The sequence below is a fragment of the Gopherus evgoodei genome, chromosome 9 (assembly GCF_007399415.2).
Source record: "Gopherus evgoodei ecotype Sinaloan lineage chromosome 9, rGopEvg1_v1.p, whole genome shotgun sequence".
Classification (NCBI taxonomy): domain Eukaryota; kingdom Metazoa; phylum Chordata; order Testudines; family Testudinidae; genus Gopherus; species Gopherus evgoodei.
Genome location: NC_044330.1, coordinates 37,629,035 through 37,648,089, shown reverse-complemented (window position 1 = coordinate 37,648,089; position 19,055 = coordinate 37,629,035). Strand labels below are relative to the sequence as shown.

Below are 19,055 nucleotides of genomic sequence, written 5' to 3'. Positions count from 1 at the left end.
GGAATGAAAGTGGGAGTTAGCCTGCCCCAAGCCAAAATGCCAACAAAGCACAGCGCCCCTCTGGCTAATTAGGCTAGGCTGTTCACAAAGAGGAAAAGAACCCTTTTGGACCTGCATGGGTAATCAAGGTCACACACTGAAGCATAGCGTGTGTTTACCCTCCTTATTTTAGCTGGTATAGACTCAAATGTTGTTAATGATCATAAAATTTTCCAGCCCTTTGTAACAGGTAAGCTGTAGTGGCCATCTCAATGCCCTTGTGAGATAGCAGCAGGAATGTTATATGCATGGCCCTGGTACTCGGCAGTAAGCAGGACCTTAATTCTGCTGCAGGATTCTTGGGTCTTCAGGCATTCTGGTATAATGCATACCCCATGCAAAGCTTAAAACAGGTTGCCTGAGTTCACAAGTCTCAGGTGGGCCAGTCATTGGCTAGGGATGGTGATGTGGCTAAATCTGAAATGAATGGGGCACAGCACTGGTCATCCCCTCCCTAGTCCACTCCTCCTCAGAGCAGGCAAGAGCAGTTCAAACTAGATGGAAGGATAAACAAAAATAGATCTGGGTCTAGGGTTTTTTATTTCAAAAGGGCTAACTTTAAAGAATTAAGGAAATTAGTTAGAGAAGTGGATTGGACTGAAGAACTTGTGGATCTAAAGGCAGGAGGAGGCCTGGAATTACTTCAAGTCAAAGTTGCAGAAACTATCAGAAGCCTGCATTCCAAGAAAGGGGGAAAAAATCATAGGCAGAAGTTGTAGACCAAGCTGGATGAGCAAGCATCTCAGAGAGATGATTAAGAAAAAGCAGAAAGCCTACAAGGAGTGGAAGATGGGTGGGATTAGCAAGGGAAGCTACCTTAGAGAGGTCAGAACATGTAGGGATGAAGTGAGAAAAGCTAAAAGCCATGTAGAGTTGGACCTTGCAAAGGGAATTAAAACCAATAGTAAAAGGTTCTATAGCCATATAAATAAGAAGAAAACAAAGAAAGAAGAAGTGGGACTGCTAAACATAGAGGATGAAATGGAGGTTAAGGATAATCTAGGCATGGCCCAATATCTAAGTAAATACTTTGCCTCAGTCTTTAATAAGGCTAATGAGGAGCTTAGGGATAATGGAAGGATGACAAATGGGAATGAGGATATGGCGGTAGATATTACCACATCTGAGGTAGAAGACAAACTCGAACAGCTTAATGGAACAAAATTGGAGGGCCCAGATAATCTTCATCCAGGAATATTAAAGGAACTGGCACATGAAATTGCAAGCCCATTAGCAAGAATTTTTAATGAGTCAGTAAACTCAGGGGTTGTACCATACGACTGGAGAATTGCTAACATAGTTCCTATTTTTAAGAAAGGGAAAAAAAGTGATCCGAGCAACTATAGGCCTGTTAGTTTGACATCTGTAGTAGTATGTAAGGTCTTGGAAAACATTTTGAAGGAGAAAGTAGTTAAGGACATTGAGGACAATGTAGAACTGATAAATGAAATTGTTTTTAATTGTTCACTTTATTAATGTAACTTCTGTTCACCATTCACTACACTTGCCTACTCTGTAACTTCTGTTCCATATTGTAATTCAAACCCCATTTTAAAACACTCACTCCATTTTGTAAAAGCTTCCTCCAACCTTCATTTTTGCAAACCCCGCTGTAATCTTATTAGTTTAGTTTAGATGTGTGAATGAGGTACGTATGAATGACGGAATCAACCTCCAGCCCCAGTCTGTCCTGATGAGATAAAGTTCAAATACCAACGGCTGAAGACCTAGACAACAGCCCTAAACAAAGTAAGAAACATCCACCCTAAAAAGAAAAGGACAACAGAACAACAGAAGGAAGATCAAAGCCAGGTTCAAGGCTGAAAGTCACGCCTGCAATTGATGGGTGATCAGTCTAAACCCAGAGGCAGCGTGACACAGCAAGACCTATAGACTTTGAATCCAAACTAAAAGCCTATAAAAAAGAAGGGTGAGATGAGAGACTCTGGGTAACATTCTGCTGCCAACATGGAAGGACATCAGTGCCCGCCCAACAGAGATCCAGCTTGTTATTGTGCCCGGCTTTCCTGGCCAGTTAGCCGCCATAAGCTACGAACCCAAGCTACAAAATCAAGCTATGAACTTAAGCTATCTTCAGGACTGGTAACTATGCAGCAGCTGCAGAACATCTGATGGATGTGTGTATGTGTGTGTGTGTATATAGGTATTAGGTATAATGTGTGTGTATCAGGACTGGTAACTGCAGCAGCTGCAGAACATCTGATGGATGTGTGTGTGTGTGTGTGTATAGGTATAATGTGAATGTGTGTGTGTGTGTGTATAGGTATTAGGTATAATGTGTGTGTGTATAAGAATTAAGATATTAGTTATTAGTCATAAATCAAATTATCATAATAAATGTGGCATCTTTGTCTTGTCCCCTTTAATAAGATCCTGCTGGTTTTACTGGTCTAATATAATTGGTATAACATCAATGGTAATTGGGACAAAATACAACATGGTTTTACAAAAGGTAGATCGTGCCAAACCAACCTGATCTCCTTCTTTGAGAAGGTAACAGATTTTTTAGACAAAGGAAAAGCAGTGGATCTAATTTACCTCTATTTCAGTAAGGCATTTGACATGGTTCCACATGGGGAATTATTAGTTACATTGGAAAAGATGGAGATCAGTATGAATACTGAAAGGTGGATAAGGAACTGGTTAAAGGGAAGACTACAACAGATCATACTGAAAGGTGAACTGTCAGGCTGGAAGGAGGTTACTAGTGGAGTTCCTCAGGGATTAGTTTTGGGACCAATCTTATTTAACCTTTTTATTACTGATCTTGGCACAAAAAGCGGTAATGTGCTAATAAAGTATGCGGATGACACAAAGCTGGGTGGTATTGCTAACACAGAGAAGGACCGGGATATCATACAGGAAGATCTGGATGACCTTGTAAACTGGAGTAATAGTAATAGGATGAAATTTAATAGTGAAAAGTGCAAGGTCATGCATTTAGGGATTAATAACAAGAATTTTTGTTATAAATTGGGGACACATTAGTTGGAAGTAACAGAGGAGGAGAAGGACCTCGGAGTATTGGTTGATCACAGGATGACTATGAGCCACCAGTGTAATATGGCCGTTAAAAAAGCTAATGCAGTTTTAGGATGCATCAGGTGAGGTATTTCCAGCAAAGATAAGGAGGTGTTAGTACCGTTATATAAGGCATTGGTGACACCTCATCTGGAATACTGTGTGCAGTTCTGGTCTCCCATATTTAAGAAGGATGAATTCAAACTGGAACAGGTTCAGAGACAGGCTGCTAGGATGATCTGAGGAATGGAAAACCAGTCTTATGAAAGGAGACTCAAAGAGCTTGGCTTGTTTAGCCTAACCAAAAGAAGGCTGAGGGGGGATATGATTGCTCTTTATAAATATATCAGAGGGATTAATATCAGGGAGAGAGAGGAATTATTTAAGCTTAGTACCAATGTGGACACAAGAACAAATGGATATAAACTGGACACTAGGAAGTTTAGACTTGAAATTAGACGAAGGTTTCTAACATTAGAGGAATGAAGTTCTGGAACAGCCTTCCAAGGGGAGTAGTGGGGGCAAAAGACATATCTAGCTTTAAGGCTAAGCTTGAAAAGTTTGTGGAGGGGATGGTATGATTGGATAGCCTAATGTTGGCAATTAATTTAGCAACTGATCTTTGATTATCAGCAGGTAAGTATGCCCATTGGTCTGTGATGAGATGTTAGATGCGTTGGTATCTAAGTTACTGTAGAGAATTCTTTCCTGGGTGCTGGCTGCTGAGTCTTGCCCACATGCCCAGGGTTTAACTGATCGCCATATTTGGGTTTGGGAAGGAATTTTCCTCCAGGGCAGATTGGCAGAGGCCCTGGAGGTTTTTCGCCTTCCTCTGCAGCATGGGGCACGGGTCACTTGCTGGAGGATCCTCTGCAGCTTGAGGTCTTCAAACCACAATTTGAGGACTTCAATAACTCAGACATAGGTTAGGGGTGTGTTACAGAAGTGGATGGGTGAGATTCTGTGGCCTGCATTGTGCAGGAGGTCAAACTAGATGATCATAATGGTCCCTTCTGACCTTAAAGTCTATGACAAACGTAAACCTAGCCAAGCCCTACTCCTCTGTTATGAAACATTCCATCAGCCAGGACAGAGCAGACATTTTCACGAGGGCACAGTGTAAAGTAGCATCTCCTTGTCATGAATCCAAATTTACCCTCTTTTGGCAGTGAGGGTCCATGTGTTCTCATATTCTGGACAAGAGTAAAATGGGCTGATCAGATTTTTGCCATGCTCTTCGTAATTGTTGACCTTTCAGTCCAGCCCCCTCTAACTCTTCTCCTTTCTGGCCTAGGTGATCGTTCTCCATTAGGAAAACTTTAAATAAATCCAATCTTGATAAACATTTGTTTTTTTTAAATGAATGGTTTCATTTGTCCTTTGGTGAGCACCCTTTACTGGATTTTTAGCTTTTACCATTCTGGTAGCTCTCTCAGCTCCAATGGTTCCTGTTTGTCTCCTGCCATTTAAAATTCAATTGGGATTTTCACCATGTTGATAATTGCACAGAGATCTAACAAAGATCATGCATATTTTTTCTAACTTTATTTCATGGAGCATTGAGAGGGCAGGGGGCATGTGCTTCGTGGGGAGAAAACAGAGTTCAAACGATTGATTTTAAATAGTTTTCTTCAAAAATGTGATAAGTAGCTTTATGGGGGTGTATCAGGGTGCGATTTGGTCTCATTTAAATGCATATGAATGATCACGTTCACACTTTTCAAGTCTGGATGATGGCAGAGGGAGAAATGAGAGGGCACCTAGAAGGAGAAAGACATTGCAAGCCTGCTCACACATTGTGACCATGCCACCACCAAACATAAATATACACTTATGGCAGCATGTAGGGTACAGACGCTGCATGTCCAGCAAGCACAGGTATAAATAGCAGAATAGATGTTGAGGCACTGTTTTAGATGAGTAGAGTGCCCTACCCATCTAAACTCCATGTACCCTACACAACTCTCTACACACTCACACAGTGCCTCCCATGTCCACATTGCTATTTTTAGCAGTGTAGCATTCCACTGCCTCCCCACTGCCAAAGCCCTCTAATGCAACTACACAAGACAGAATGTGTCACAGTCTACTGATTAACATTTACAAACAGTAATAGGACTCACATGGTTTATTCCCATTCATTGCACAATTATGCTGTTGGGTGTTCTGTATTTAAAGGAATCAAACTCACTGTGTAACTGCACATGATTATTTTTTGTGGTTTTGCCCTCTGACTCATTAGCAGTTTTGTACATAAAGTGACTCTATTGCAATAAAACCACACTGAAGTCTTTTTTCATAACAGAACAGGTAGCCTAAGTATCTTGGTGTCTGTATAAACACAGAGTTAAATAGCATGCAGATTGCTTTCTCTCTGTTTCCGGAATAAAGCATTTATCTATCAGTTTTAAAGTCAGTCTGTCAGGCACATTTGTTTCAAGTCAAATAAAGAATTCCTCCTCCTCTTCAGTTTCATTTCCATGGTTTGCTCTTGATATTCGCAAGTGAAAGTTTGAAGCTGTCTGCCCTGCTCCTTTATTTTTTTTGACAACAGATAACGACAGATGGCTACTATCCTCAGAAGGCAAGTTGATTCTGGAGCCAGCAGCAGCTAATGAATAGTTTGGTGCTTGTGGTTGAGGAAGGCTGTCCTGCAAGTCCCTTGAAAACCTGCTAAGTGGAGATGGGTTGCATTCAGAATTTACTACCGTGAATCCTGTGTCAACATTGATCTCTGCTTCTTGCCTTTGAAAATGGATTTCTTGGCTGGAGATATTCAGTTTAGTTCCTGCACTTGCATTGAAAGAGGTGGTATCAGACAGTGAAGTAGCTGCTGGACTGTGGGCCTGGGATGAAGAGCAGGAATTATTCTGTGGGTTGCTGCTAACGCTCCCAGAAATAATTCTGTGTTCTGATTTGATTTTACACTTCATCATTCTGACCTTCCGGCTTTTCTGCTCTGGATTAACCCACTTTGTGGAAAAGGGGGCTAGCGTGGAATTCTGTAGAATCTTTTCTTCACCTGCATTATTGTGCTGATTGGAAAGCCCGTCATTTTTTTCACTGTGTTTTGAGTTGCCTTGAACCTGTTAAAGAAAGATTGATGAGAACACTATTAAATCATTGCTTGAACAGCAATGAAGTGACTACTGTATCCTCAACTGCAGCTGTCATGCTGAAATCATCTATAACTTAATCATTAAGGGGTCCATTATTATATTCTACAACTTGGATGTGGAAACCAGGCTAAAGAATTTATGAATAAGCTGATCCATTCATTTCAATGTACCATTACATTTATAAAATTTCATTTTACTTTGAAACTAATCACAAATTTCACTCTTGATAAAGAAAAAACAAAACAAAAACAAAGATTCAGTGATACCATTAGAGTCAAATTCTAATCTTATTTTAAGTCACACATGCACTGAATTTTATGGTCTCATACGAATGTTAAATTAGTTTGCTGATTTAGTTCTAAGAGACTCCAAAAATCCAGTCTGATTTGTGTTAAAATAACTAGCACTTTTCGTGAGTGTTAAGATTAAAATCTGTTGGAAAAAGTAATACTTCAGAACACAAAGTGTCCAGTAAGTTCTTGGAGTGTGCTGGGGATGACAACTTGTTTCAGAAGGTAGAAGTAGTAATCATGGGGGCAGCCACTTTAGGCTTGGTTCTGACTAACAGGGAGGAATTGGTTGTGAATCTGAAGGTTGAAGGCAACTTGGATGAAAGTGATCATGAAGTGATAGATTTCATGATTCTAAGGAAAGGAAGGAGTGAAAGCAGTATAAGTACAATGGACCTAAAAAAAACAACAACCCAGAGCTTAACAATCTTAGAGAATTGATAGGTAGGGTCCCGGGGAAGAACAGAAGGGAAAAAAATTGTTCAGGAGAAGTGACAGTTTCTCAAAAAGACAGTATTAAAGGCACAACAGCAAACTATACTGACAAAGAAACAATAGCAAGAATAGTAAGAGGCCAATTTGGCTCCATTAGGAGCTCATTAATGACGTGAAAATCAAAAGGGAATCCTACAGAAAGTGGAAACATGGACAAATTGCTAAGGATGTGTTCAAAAGACTAGCACAAGCATGTAGGGACAAATCAGAAAGCTAAGGCACAAAAACAGTTACACCTAGCAAGGGACATGAAAGGAAATGAGAAGAGATTCTATAAATACATTAGGAATAAGAGAAAGAAAAAAGAAAGGCTAGGTCAACTACTTAGCGGGGAAGGAGAGCTACTAATGGATATCATCAAGGCAGAGGTGTTTGATGCCTATTTTGCTTGTCTTCTCTAAAAACATAACTTGAAACCATATGCTTAACACAATTAATATTAACAAGGGGGAAGGAACACAAGCCAGAATATGGGAAGACCAAGCTAAAGAATATTTATATAGATTAGATGTATTCTAGTTGACAGCCCAGATTAAATTCATTCTATGCTCCTTAAGGAATTAGCTGAAGCAGTTTTGGACTCAATAGTGACTATCGTCAAGAGCTCATGGATTATGGATGAGGTCCCTGAGGACTGGAGAAGGTCAAACATAGTACCTATCTTTAAAAGAGGAAACAAAGATAACCTAGGGAATTATAAACCAGTCAGCCTACCTTCTATATATGGAAAGATGCTGGAACAAATTTTTAATTTGTAAGCACCAGCAGAATAATAGCGTGATAAGTAACATGATTTCAAGAACAAATCATGCCAAGTCAACCTAATTTTCTTCTTTGACACGGTTACTGGACTACTGGAGCAAGGAAGAGCTGTAGATGTGATATAATAAGGCTTTTGACACAATCCCACATGATATTCTCATAAGTAAACTAAGGAAATGCAGTCTAGATTAAATTACTATAAGGTGGGTACACAACTAGTTAAAAAAAACCATACTCAGGGTACTTATCAGTGGTTTGCAATAATATGAGAATCTAACTGTGTGATAACAAATCCAGACTAACTTTTCTGTGAAGGCCTCCATAAGCCCCCAAAATGATGCCTTAAATCCTTTCTGGTTAATGGCCAAAGCTCTCAAAACCTTGGACCATCACCAAAAAAAAACCAAAAACCAAAAACAAATGGCAGACGCTGTGGGAAAATAGCAAAGACAAGAATCAAGATTTCATTATGGATCCTACAGACTAGCTACCTGGCTTTGCCAGGCCATGTAAGAGAAGGATCACAGTGAAATGCCTCAGAACCTCACACAGGCATCACAATTTCCTACTACACAAATGGATAGCGTGATATGCAAATGTGGAGAAGATGCCCAAACCATGGACTGTAAGACAGTAAATATCATAATCGCTATGTAAATCCACAGTGCATCCACAGTTCTAGTCTCCCCTACCCCCCATCTCAAAAAGGTTATAGCGGAACTGGAAAAAAGTTCAGAGAAGGGTGACAGAGGTGATAAAGGGTATGGGATGGCTTCCATGAGAGGAGAGACTAAAAAAATTAAGGCTGTTCAGCTAAAAAAAAAATTGACAAGTAAGGGGGGATAAGATAGAGGTCTAAAAATCATGAATGATGTGGGAGACGTGACTAAAGGCAACAGATTTAATACAAAGAAGAGGAAGTAACTTTTTCACACAACACACAATTAACCAGTGGAACCCATTGCCAGAGGACGTTGTGATGGCCATAAATATAACTGGGTTCCAAAAATAACTGGATAAATTCATGGATGACAGGACCATCAATGGCTTCTAGGCAAGATGGTCAGGGATGCAACCCTACTCTTGGGACAGTTCTAAACCACTGACTGCCAGAAGACAGGAGGAGAAAACAGGGGTATATTTCTCCAACTACCCTGTTCTGTACACTCCCCCTGAAGCTCTGGCACTAGCCATTGTTAGAGACAGGATACTGGGCTAGACCAACCATTGGTCTGACCCAGTATGGCATTTTCTTACATTCTTAAGATGAAATTCAATAAAGGCAGATGCAAAGTACTACACTTAGAAAGGAAAAAATCAAATGCACAATTACATAACAGAAAATTATTGGCTAGACAGTTGTACTGCAGTACTACTGGGAGTTATAATGGATCACACATTGAATACAAACCAACACAGTGATGCCAGTTCTGAAAAAGCCACTATCATTTTGGGGTGTATTATAAAAGAAGAGTCATATGGAAGATACAGGAGGTAATTGTCCCATTCTGCATGGGACTAGTGAGGCCTCAGCTGGAGTACTGAGTCTAGTTCTGGGCACCACACTTCAGGAAAGATGTGGACAAACTGGAGAGAATCCAGAGGAGAGCAACTAAAAAGATAAAAGGTTTAGAAAACCTGATCTATGTGGAAAGGTTAAAAATACTGGGTACATTTAGTGTTGAGAAAAGGCGGCTGTGGGGGACTTGATAACAGTCTTCAAATATGTCAAGGTGTTTTATAAAGAGGATGGCGATCAATTGTTCTCCATGTCCACTGAAGGTAGGACAAGAAGTAGCTGACAATCTTTAGCAAGGGAGATTTAGATTAGATATTAGGGAAAACTTTCTAATGATAAAAATAGTTAAGTACTGGAATAGGTAACCAAGGAAGGTTGTGGAATCACTATACTTGTCTAACCTTGTCTTAAAAACCTCCAAGCACCTGTCGGGGATGATCGAGGTATGCTTGGTCCTACTTCAGCATGGGGGATGGACCAGATGACCTCTTGAGGTCCCTTCCAGCCCTAAATTTCTATGATTATATTAACTAAGTATGAACATTAGGAATCACCTATAAACCCTTCAGTAAAGGGCAAAGAATGGAACAGTAAAGTAACTAAAGATAACTCAAGGAAGATACTGAGGATGGGTGAGCATGTGAAATATCAGGTCTCTTATCAATTATATTATCTAGCTCATAATAAATAACCCACATATAAGCATAATAATGGACTCTAATTTGCATCACTTGTTTGCTGGAGGAAGAAAACCCCAGGGGGATTGGAAGGAGAATAGTAATTCGTTATGGGTGAGAGCCTGCCAACCCTGAGTCTTGGAAGTAGTTCTTAGTAAGGAATAAAGTCCACAGAAGTAATATAATTACTCACTCAAGTAAACACAAGTCATGTGAGTTAGGATTTGCAGGTTCAGGCCTTAAGTCACCAAATGTATTTTGATAACCAAGAATCTTTATCTGAATAGGGTTGCCCCCTCTTACATTACATTATATTATCCATGTCTCAGTCTGATGCCAGAGTTACCCCTCTGCCAAGTGGTAGCAAATGTTTGAGGCATTGCAAGCTGGCTTCCCAGTGATGAAGAAATCAGTGACAGAGTCTGGGTGTATTCTAAGTGTAACTTGTTTTATTTACACACATATGCCAGTCCTGGAACAGAGAATCACGAACAGTATGCAGGGCAATCCCTTCTCTTGGGCATCTCAACTCAACACTAATGCCCAGAGAGCAATTCTGCCTCAAGAACTGACTAACCAGAGACCAAGGCAGTGAGCAAACTTTCCTGCTTCTCACACAGCTCTCTCCTTAGACTGCCTATACACAGAATCTAGTGTAACTAAGTCACTACCACCACATAGCCATGTCCTTCTAAGACTGAACATTTGCTCAAACACTTAGGGCCTGTCTACACAGCAACTTAATGTGTGACAACCCAGGGTGTGAATGTACTGTACATTAGCCTGACATACTAAGTTGCCATGTGGACCATGCTACCATGTTCTAAACATTATGTAGTGTGCTTCCTCATACTGCTGTTAGTGTCAAAATTCACTACAGACCTTTTAGTGCATGGTAGCAGGGTCCACTTAGTGCAAGGAAAGCTAATGCAGCACTTTACATTGACACCTTGCTGCAACTGTGTCACCATGTAGACAAGTCATAACACAAAATAACTTGGACGGTTATGTGCAACAGTGCCACCTGTTGACACTTGCCGAAATGAAAAAATGCTCACCTATGATTCTCTGAAGAATAGACAGACTGACTAAGTGTGATAAGCCAAGGACATTTTATACTTGTAATTAATCAACCGCCATCCAAGATATGTTCTGCAATGGGGAGGACAGACTGAAAAGAAGGAAGGTGATCCCTTAACAGAGACAAACTATTAAATAATATTAAATTGGTTTCCAAAAAGTCATTCAACATGGAGATACCCGAACTAATGCTAACTAGTCATTAGCAAGGGATCATATGGAACCTTTGTGACTTAGGTAGGATTTGTTCCTTTTCTTAATCGACAAACCAGGGATACTGTGGTTTCTTCAGCATGAAAGATGCAATCCTGGGAGGTGCTGAGAGCCCTCGACTGCCATTACCTCTATTGGAATATGAGAGTCCCTGGATCACAGGATCAGGCTCTTCATGCCAAACTATCAGCATATCAATGTGCTGCTTGAAGCAAAACAAAACACAAACCCCAAGTTCAGACTGGCTCCTACTTCCCTTGACAGGAGGATGAGTCACAGCTAAAAACCAAATCCTAACCCTCTCCTGCCAGGGAATTCAAATGCATCTGCCAAACTGAAGCCCTTGCCTACATCAGGTGGGTAGCCATCTAGTTTGCAGAGAGACAGGATGAAAAGTACAAACACAAAAGCAAAAGCTGCATTGAGGATTAACAATGAGAGATCAGTGAAGAAATTAGCCATGCAGATGGATTATCAGGAATTGTACCAAATCTCCAGAAGGAATAGAAAGAGAAAAAAATAAAAACGAAGGCAAAATCACTCTGCCAAAGAATCAGAGAAAAATTAAAAACTACACAGGATTGCTACAAATTATTTAAATAATCCAAACTATACTGTACACAGAAGTATGAGAAAATGAATTAAAATACTAGGACATAAAAATGTTTAAATGGAAGATACTTAAATGGAAAATGCTGAGTAATTTAGATCCAAAGGAATAATTATTCAGCGATACAGTTGGTTGAAATGTTTTCATTGAAATTTTGAATTTTCAAAAAGAAAAAATCTATTAAATCTATAAACTAGCTAGAAAACAAACATTTTTGTGCAAATTTTTCAACGCCAAAATTGACATTTCTAAAATTTTCAGGTAAATTGATTCAAAAGCACGTTACAAATACTGGGCCTACTCTCATAGCTCTTACTCCTGTCCACCATTTGAAGGTGAAGCCATTTTAAGAGTAACTCTTAGTAATGATTACTGTATTACAGCAATGCCAAGAACCTACAGATCAAGGCCCTGTTGTGTTAGGTGCTTACAATACATCCACATAGTAAATGACAGTTCCAGCCTCAAATAGCTTACGGTCTAAAAGCTATTCAGCCTGATTCTTTCCCTCACACCGGTGCTAATCAGGAGTTAGTTTATTAAAGTCAAGGGAGTTAAACTGGTTTAAAGTGAATGGAGAATCAGAGCCACTGAATTCATTGTTTTCATTTCTAGCTCTGGGTGAGTCATTTACTGCCCAATAACACTAAGTGCTGGGTGCTTCCAGCTGGGTGTATAATGCTTATCTCCAGCTTATCACAAGCCCCTCAGACACATCAAGCTTTTAATCTTTCTGCCTCCATTTCCCCATCTGTACAATGGGGATGCTACCTGCAACAGATATGCACAATAGTTGATATGCATGATAGCCTGCCATAGCCTTGAAGAAACCTTACTGAATTAACGGCTCTTAGGGTCCATTGCACTAAATGCAAAGTTTGTGGTTTTTGTGGGCTGGGATCATATGTAACCTCTAGGGAGGAGATGTAATGCAAGGCCCGAATGATCACAGAACTATATTGAACAACGTGCCAAATAAGAATGGACTTTTGGGACAATACATTTGAAGTGGATTTCCTGGGAAATATCGAGGGGGAGGTGAATGCAAATTCCCAACTTCCAGACCAGTAGATTGCACATAAGTAGGCAGACAGGTCAAATCAGATGTAGAGCATTGCAGTGTGGGATAGCAGTAGAAGGACTGCCAGAAGTGGAAAAGTTTGTCCAAAATACAGACAGGTCCACTTGAACCATTTTCCAGAATAATTCATCCTGAAATGGACTAAATTCACTTTCAAAATGGATTATCTAATTTGCAGAAGGACACAAGATTATTCTAAAAAGAATTGTGCCATGTGAACACAAGTCAGTTTAAGCCAAAAAAAACGCAAAGTTAACGTGAAAAAACCTACCCATGGAAACAAGCCTTTATTCACTATGATTTATTTACTCCAGCCTAGGCAGTACAGTTTCACTGCTCAGTTTAACTACTAAAACTTTCACAAAAATTAACAGATACCATACACCCAAACATACCCTTCCTTGGCACTCAACAGCACAGCTAGAAAGCAGCTTCTGAAAACATTTCCACTCTAAACCTTATTATAAAGAAATAATTCAAGCACTTGCAGTAATTTCATCTGAGGGTGAAACTGTCTACAGAGCAGCCTGCAAAGTACTGTACTTGCATTTCAGGTTATCATTTATCAGGTCTAACTGCACAATGTCATATCAGCCCAGGGGGAGATATTACAAAAATATCTGGCAATCTTTTTATATTACTTTGGGTGGTTTTATTAATGGAGAAATGACCCAGAGTATGGGATGGACAGCTATAAATATTTGATAAATTTGAAGGAAGAAATAAATAACTAACTATCTTCCAATCAGACCCTGTGTTCTTCCTAGCTGACAAGTCACCTACTGAATTAAAGACAGCACACATAAAAAACCCAATACCTGAAGCAAGATTTTGTTTCCTTCATAGTCCTGAGTTTGCCAGCGGGTGCTACTGATAGGAATACATGGATTAGGCAGAAGAGGTACCAGCTGCCCAATTTCGTGCACCTTGAATTGCAACACAGAAGATTCTTTCAATTCAACAGAGACCCCAGGGGGCAGCTGCTTCAAGCAGAGCTGAACAGCAACAGTTTGTGTTGCATACAACACAAAGACACAGAAGTTACTCTTCTGCATAGTTGCTTCTTTCTGTAGGATCATCTCATAAAGTCTGACTGCATCATCATAGTTATCAAAGCTACAGTAGAGAGTCACGCGCAGAATTTCAGTGCCATAATGAACTTGTCGTACACCCCATACAGGCATATGCTCATCCAGACCATAAAATTCCTGCCCAGCAGGTGCATAAGGGCACAGTTTCCCATTAGCATTTTGCATGTGGTGATCCTGCCATGGAGGGTGCTGGAAAAAATCATGGATCTGAAAAATCCGTTCTTCCCCAAAGGCCTCATGCAGGAAAAGGAGAATGGACATCCCAGGAAATCCAGAGCTTTTCCGGTGATATTTCTCATAATACTTCACTGGAGTAACACGTTCGGATACAAGGAAGAGGCGAACATCCAGACAGATCCACCCCAGAAGCTGATCAAGAGTTTGCTGCAGGAGTAATGAATGTCCAGAGGTGGCAAGAAGATGCACAGTCATCACCAACGAGTCTGCTCTTCCATCCATTGTAAAATCACCTTGAGGATAAAAATAAAGACAGTGAGTGTTTCTGTGTACACTGAATAATCATGAACAATTATACTTTGGATTTCGCTTTTGCTTCCCATCTGAAGATCTCAGCACGCTTTACATGCCTCACATGTCCCTGTGAAGTAAAGACATGTAGCTCTATCTATATTTTACAGATAAAAGATGAAGCACAGAGAGGTTAAGTGATTTGCCCAAGGTCATACAGAAGAACAGTGACAGAGCTGGGAATAAATCTCTCATTCCCTGACTCCCAGACCTTTCATTACAAACTAATACAAATAGAAACCATCTGACATTCCCCCTCAAAAACAAAAAACCCAAGCCCTAACATTTTTGTCCTTCATAGTGAAATACAGTGGGGATTAAGAACACTGAAATACTAGCGCAGTTATTCTCAAATGCATAGATTACTTTAAAAATATACTTGCCAGTTGATCATGGAAATGCAAACTCTGAGATCAAGCAGAACCCTGGCAACGCACAACAAGAGACAGTTACCACCTCATTGCAAATGCAATGCGGCACTTGTGTTTTAAAGTCTCAGCATGCTTTGTTTTTTTAGTCAACGTGCCAATGTTTTTGCTTGATCTAAAAGCTTGTGATCTTTATGAGTAACACCCTTCCAGGGTGTGCAGATAAACTATTCTTTAAAACAAGAAAAGGAAACAGGCTAACAAAAGAAAAACAAATGTGAACTGCACAGATAACAATTAGTGCAGATGTGAAACAATCTAAGGAAAGATAAGAGTTTAGGGAGATGCCTTAAATCCTAGCTTTCCCATTGTGTCATTTTACACAGCATAGAGAGCAGGCTGCCCTTCAGTTCTAATAGAAATATTTCAGTGCCCTGTTTATTACATTTATTCCAAAGTAATCTCGTGCCAGGTTTCCCCCCTCCTTTTGGGTGCATTACTATTGCTATGCTGTATTTGAATAGGCTGGTACATTTTTGTTATTCGTGCATGTAAGCAGATCATAACCATTGTTTTGCCTTTACAGATGAATATAGTTTCTACCCAACTACAAAAAGAATGCTGAAAATTTACTCCTTCCAGCTTTTCTCTAGAAGCCCTAAACAATACTGTTCCAGGGTTGTCCATCATGTTGCCAGTTCAGAAGCAATTTATACAGAGCAAGTTAACCTCAATTCTTCAGACTGAACTTTCTTTACTTCTGCATGTATTTAGGTCAAGAGTTATAATTTCTGGTGATGTACCTGACTACATATGTTTAGGAACCACAGCTCTTTGCATTTCCTCTTTCCAAATAAGTAGGGTGCACAAAAGACAGTGTTTCCAAACCCGGGCATTAATAAAACCCTCTGTTTCTGAAGGGATTGTGTTATCCAAACTTTGATCCAGCAGTGCAGACAGCAGCCTTGTTCATTAAAGTTTGTATTTTAGTCCAAATGTTATAGACTGAACAGAAACACCAGGTCTAAACAAGCTCAAAGTTTGGAAGGTTCCATATCTGAACGTTGTGGCCTTATGTCTCTCACTATAAAAGACCACTTTTGTATTGACTTAAAAAATATATATTTTATAAACACACAGAGAGAATCAGTGTTATTTTAATTAATCTAAGTTTTGACCATGGTGATAATCCCAATATAAAATACAGAATTGTAGATTAGATATAGATAAGAGCTGGGGAAGGTTTATGCAAAAATATGTAGCCCTGGCTACTTGACAATAATTGCAGTGAAATGCTTGAAGGGGTGGAAGGAGAACTACCCTGGTGACAATTAGATGAAGAGAACAGAAACCAATTATAGCACTTCAAGCAATGTAAGTGTTCAAGGCTTCAGATAAAACACTGTAAATGAATTCTGAATAACATTTTTTCTAAGGCACCTTTGTCAGCCCAAAGGGAAGAGAATATTTGATTAACTGTATGTGGAACCTCATATACCAGCGAATGGAGAAGCAAAGTCAGCTGACTTCTTCTGTGTTTGAGATGAATGGGGTGCTTGGCTAGAGTGAGGAGGTCTGAGTAGCACTAAGAAGGAACTTCAGGGTTAGGCCTTCAGTAATACTAGTGCAAATGATACCCATGCTCTAAGGCAGGATGCAGCTGAGCCAAGCAGCTTGGAGGGGGCATCCTAGGCCATCGGGTCACTACTGTGCTCATATGTAAAAGAAAACCATTATTGTGGTTGTTTTGTTTTATGATCAAACCTACTATATAGAAGATGATGATGATGATACAAGCCAGGAAACAAACAAACAACCCCCACTGTAGCTGATTAGAGTGTAAAATATATTCAGGACCTTGTGTTTATTCACCCTTTTACCAAAACCAACACCTGAAACATCAGCCACTACTTTGAATACCTCCCTGACTAAGCAGTCATTCCATTTCACCTCATCCCATCACCACTCTGTGTGTGGGTCCCCATCCCCCTCCATTCCCAATGTGCGTCTCTCTCTCTTCACTCCCATTGTGTGCGTGTTTGTCTGTGTGTGCATCTTTCTTCCTCCTTAGTCCCCATTTGCCCTCCCCAGGATCACCATTTTGCTGCTACTTCTAAATATGCTGTTTTCCCCAGGGTGCTAGCAAGATCACCAAAGGGAAAGTGGCATGACCGTGTTCAGTTTCAACATACTGAGTACAGGAGTAGCACTGAAAAAGGAGCACAGGAGCATTTCTCCTGCTTAGGGTTGGAAAAAACCTGTCCCCCTCCTATGTCTCAAAGCTCCTAAATGGGAGAGGAAAGAAAAAAAGAGTAGAGATCAGTGCAGTAATAATCCAATTACAAGTAATTGCCGTCTTCTTCCCTTTCTCCAGTACAGCATGTACACTCAGGAGTGAAGGAGCTAATATACTGGTTTGTTGGCAAGCCCTTAGTTTTCATAGGTGTAAACAGAGAGCAGTGGTTTGCCCTAGTTTCCGCGTGGTGAGTCACATCAAGCTCACTGCAATACCTCTGCAAGCCAGCAGGTGCCGCTGGGCTGGGTCTGCCAAGGCATAAGTAACCAAGGCAAAAACCACAGCCAGCCAGCCGGGGGGGGGAGGGGGAAGAGGAGAGAAAGGGAAAGTCAGGGGTGAATGAAGGACAACTGGAATAGCCTTCATGAAATATACAAGATATTTAAAGAAAGTTTTATCAATTTCAGCCTCTGCACTCTGCAGGCAGGACAAAACAAAAAGAGATCTGAGATTGCACCTGCTGTCCTAAGGACATTTCAGGTGTTTAAATCAATATAGAAAGAGGGTGGATTGGAATGAAAACTACTATTTCTTTCAAAGGAGGCACAATAATTTCACTCAATATCCAGTTTTTTCCCTCCAATCCCTTTGTGGCTTTGTTAATGGGGGCTATTTGCTTTCTCTGTAAATCTTAAGTTGCTTTAGCAAAATTGCTTTGCCCAAAATAAACCCTAATCATCATGACACATCTTTCCACCATGTTCTCCATGTTTTGTGTGTGCGTGTTTTTTTAAACAGTAACATTTCAAAGAGGATCTGCAAGCAGTTTGGACATCACAACCATGATCCTCTGCTGGGGAGGGAATGGGATAGATTTGAACTTGGAAATGGTTCCTGATTTTGATTGTGTTTAGGAGATCCCCTCATCCCGGGGGCAGAAAAGAACTGCCCCTGCCATGGTCACACACACACCCAACAACAACTGGGAGTGAAATTAACAAGGATGCCAGAAACGGCTCCTAACTCTGGGCACTGAACTGCACAGAGAACAGCTGAGTTTAAACTGTTCGTTTGCAGGCAGCAATAGCAGGCATCTCAGCCAGTCTACTGCAAGCTAGAGCCTAGAGGAAAACCCCTGCTGGGGGGAATGGGGAGGAATTCAGAGCCTTGTCTGCAGCCTGGCTGGACGAGAGGGAGGGAGGACACAAGAAACCAATGTGACAGTGAGTTTTCCCCTTCCACCTGCTTTTATTAGCTCAGGATTTAAGCTGTGTAGCCAAATACTTGTATTTGTTGTGTATATTCGTAGGAGAGATTTCCTAATCCCCGTGGGGCAGATAGGGACTGCCCTTGCCATGGTCAAAGACACCCTCCCCTCGACCCCCTTCCCCTAGCTACTGTGAGTGAAATTAACAAGGAGGCCAGAAACCTAGCCCTGGGGGCTGAACCATCAGGGAACAGCTGAGTTTAAACTATTCTTAGGCAGTGAGCAAGCTACTCTTTCCCTCCTTTAGTCAGTCTCCTTTTCTTACCAGTCCTCCATACCCCATACCGGCGCATACCAGTTTACTTTCACCTATGAGTGGGGTCAGCATCAGCACGAGAATAATGCTGCGAGGCTGTTGAGCATGATGTACTTCTATCTCTTACACAGACATGGATTCTGAAGTAGCTGGAATTTTAACCCATTCAAGTTTTACAAGGGTTTTCAGCAGACAAGTTTAGTTTCTTATGCAGAGAAAAGACTTAGAGCTGAGCATAAAAAGGAAGATTTCTGTAAGAGAAAAGTAGCAGTTCAATCCCATGTGAACAGTAAATCCACTCAAGGAATATCATGTGAATAGACCATCCACACATCAGAGGAACTGTCTGGGAAACCATACAATATACAACCAGGCCATTAAT

General features: G+C 40.5%; 1 protein-coding gene across 3 annotated transcripts in view; it reads right to left on the bottom strand.

The window, feature by feature from the left end:
• Positions 1 to 4,052: 4,052 nt before the first annotated feature.
• The window catches only part of FAM124B (family with sequence similarity 124 member B), a 45,401-nt gene continuing 30,398 nt past the window's right edge, over positions 4,053 to 19,055 (bottom strand). For 2 of the 3 annotated variants that reach the window (XM_030576374.1, XM_030576371.1), the window contains exons 3-4: positions 13,746 to 14,488; positions 4,053 to 6,167 (exon numbers count right to left, since the gene is read on the bottom strand). In XM_030576374.1, the coding sequence (XP_030432234.1) occupies positions 5,523 to 6,167; positions 13,746 to 14,477 (1,377 nt within the window). In that variant the 5' untranslated portion in view covers positions 14,478 to 14,488 and the 3' untranslated portion in view covers positions 4,053 to 5,522. Of the gene's footprint in view, positions 6,168 to 13,745; positions 14,489 to 14,929; positions 14,996 to 19,055 lie in introns of those variants that run through there. The other variant, XM_030576373.1, reaches the window with a different exon arrangement.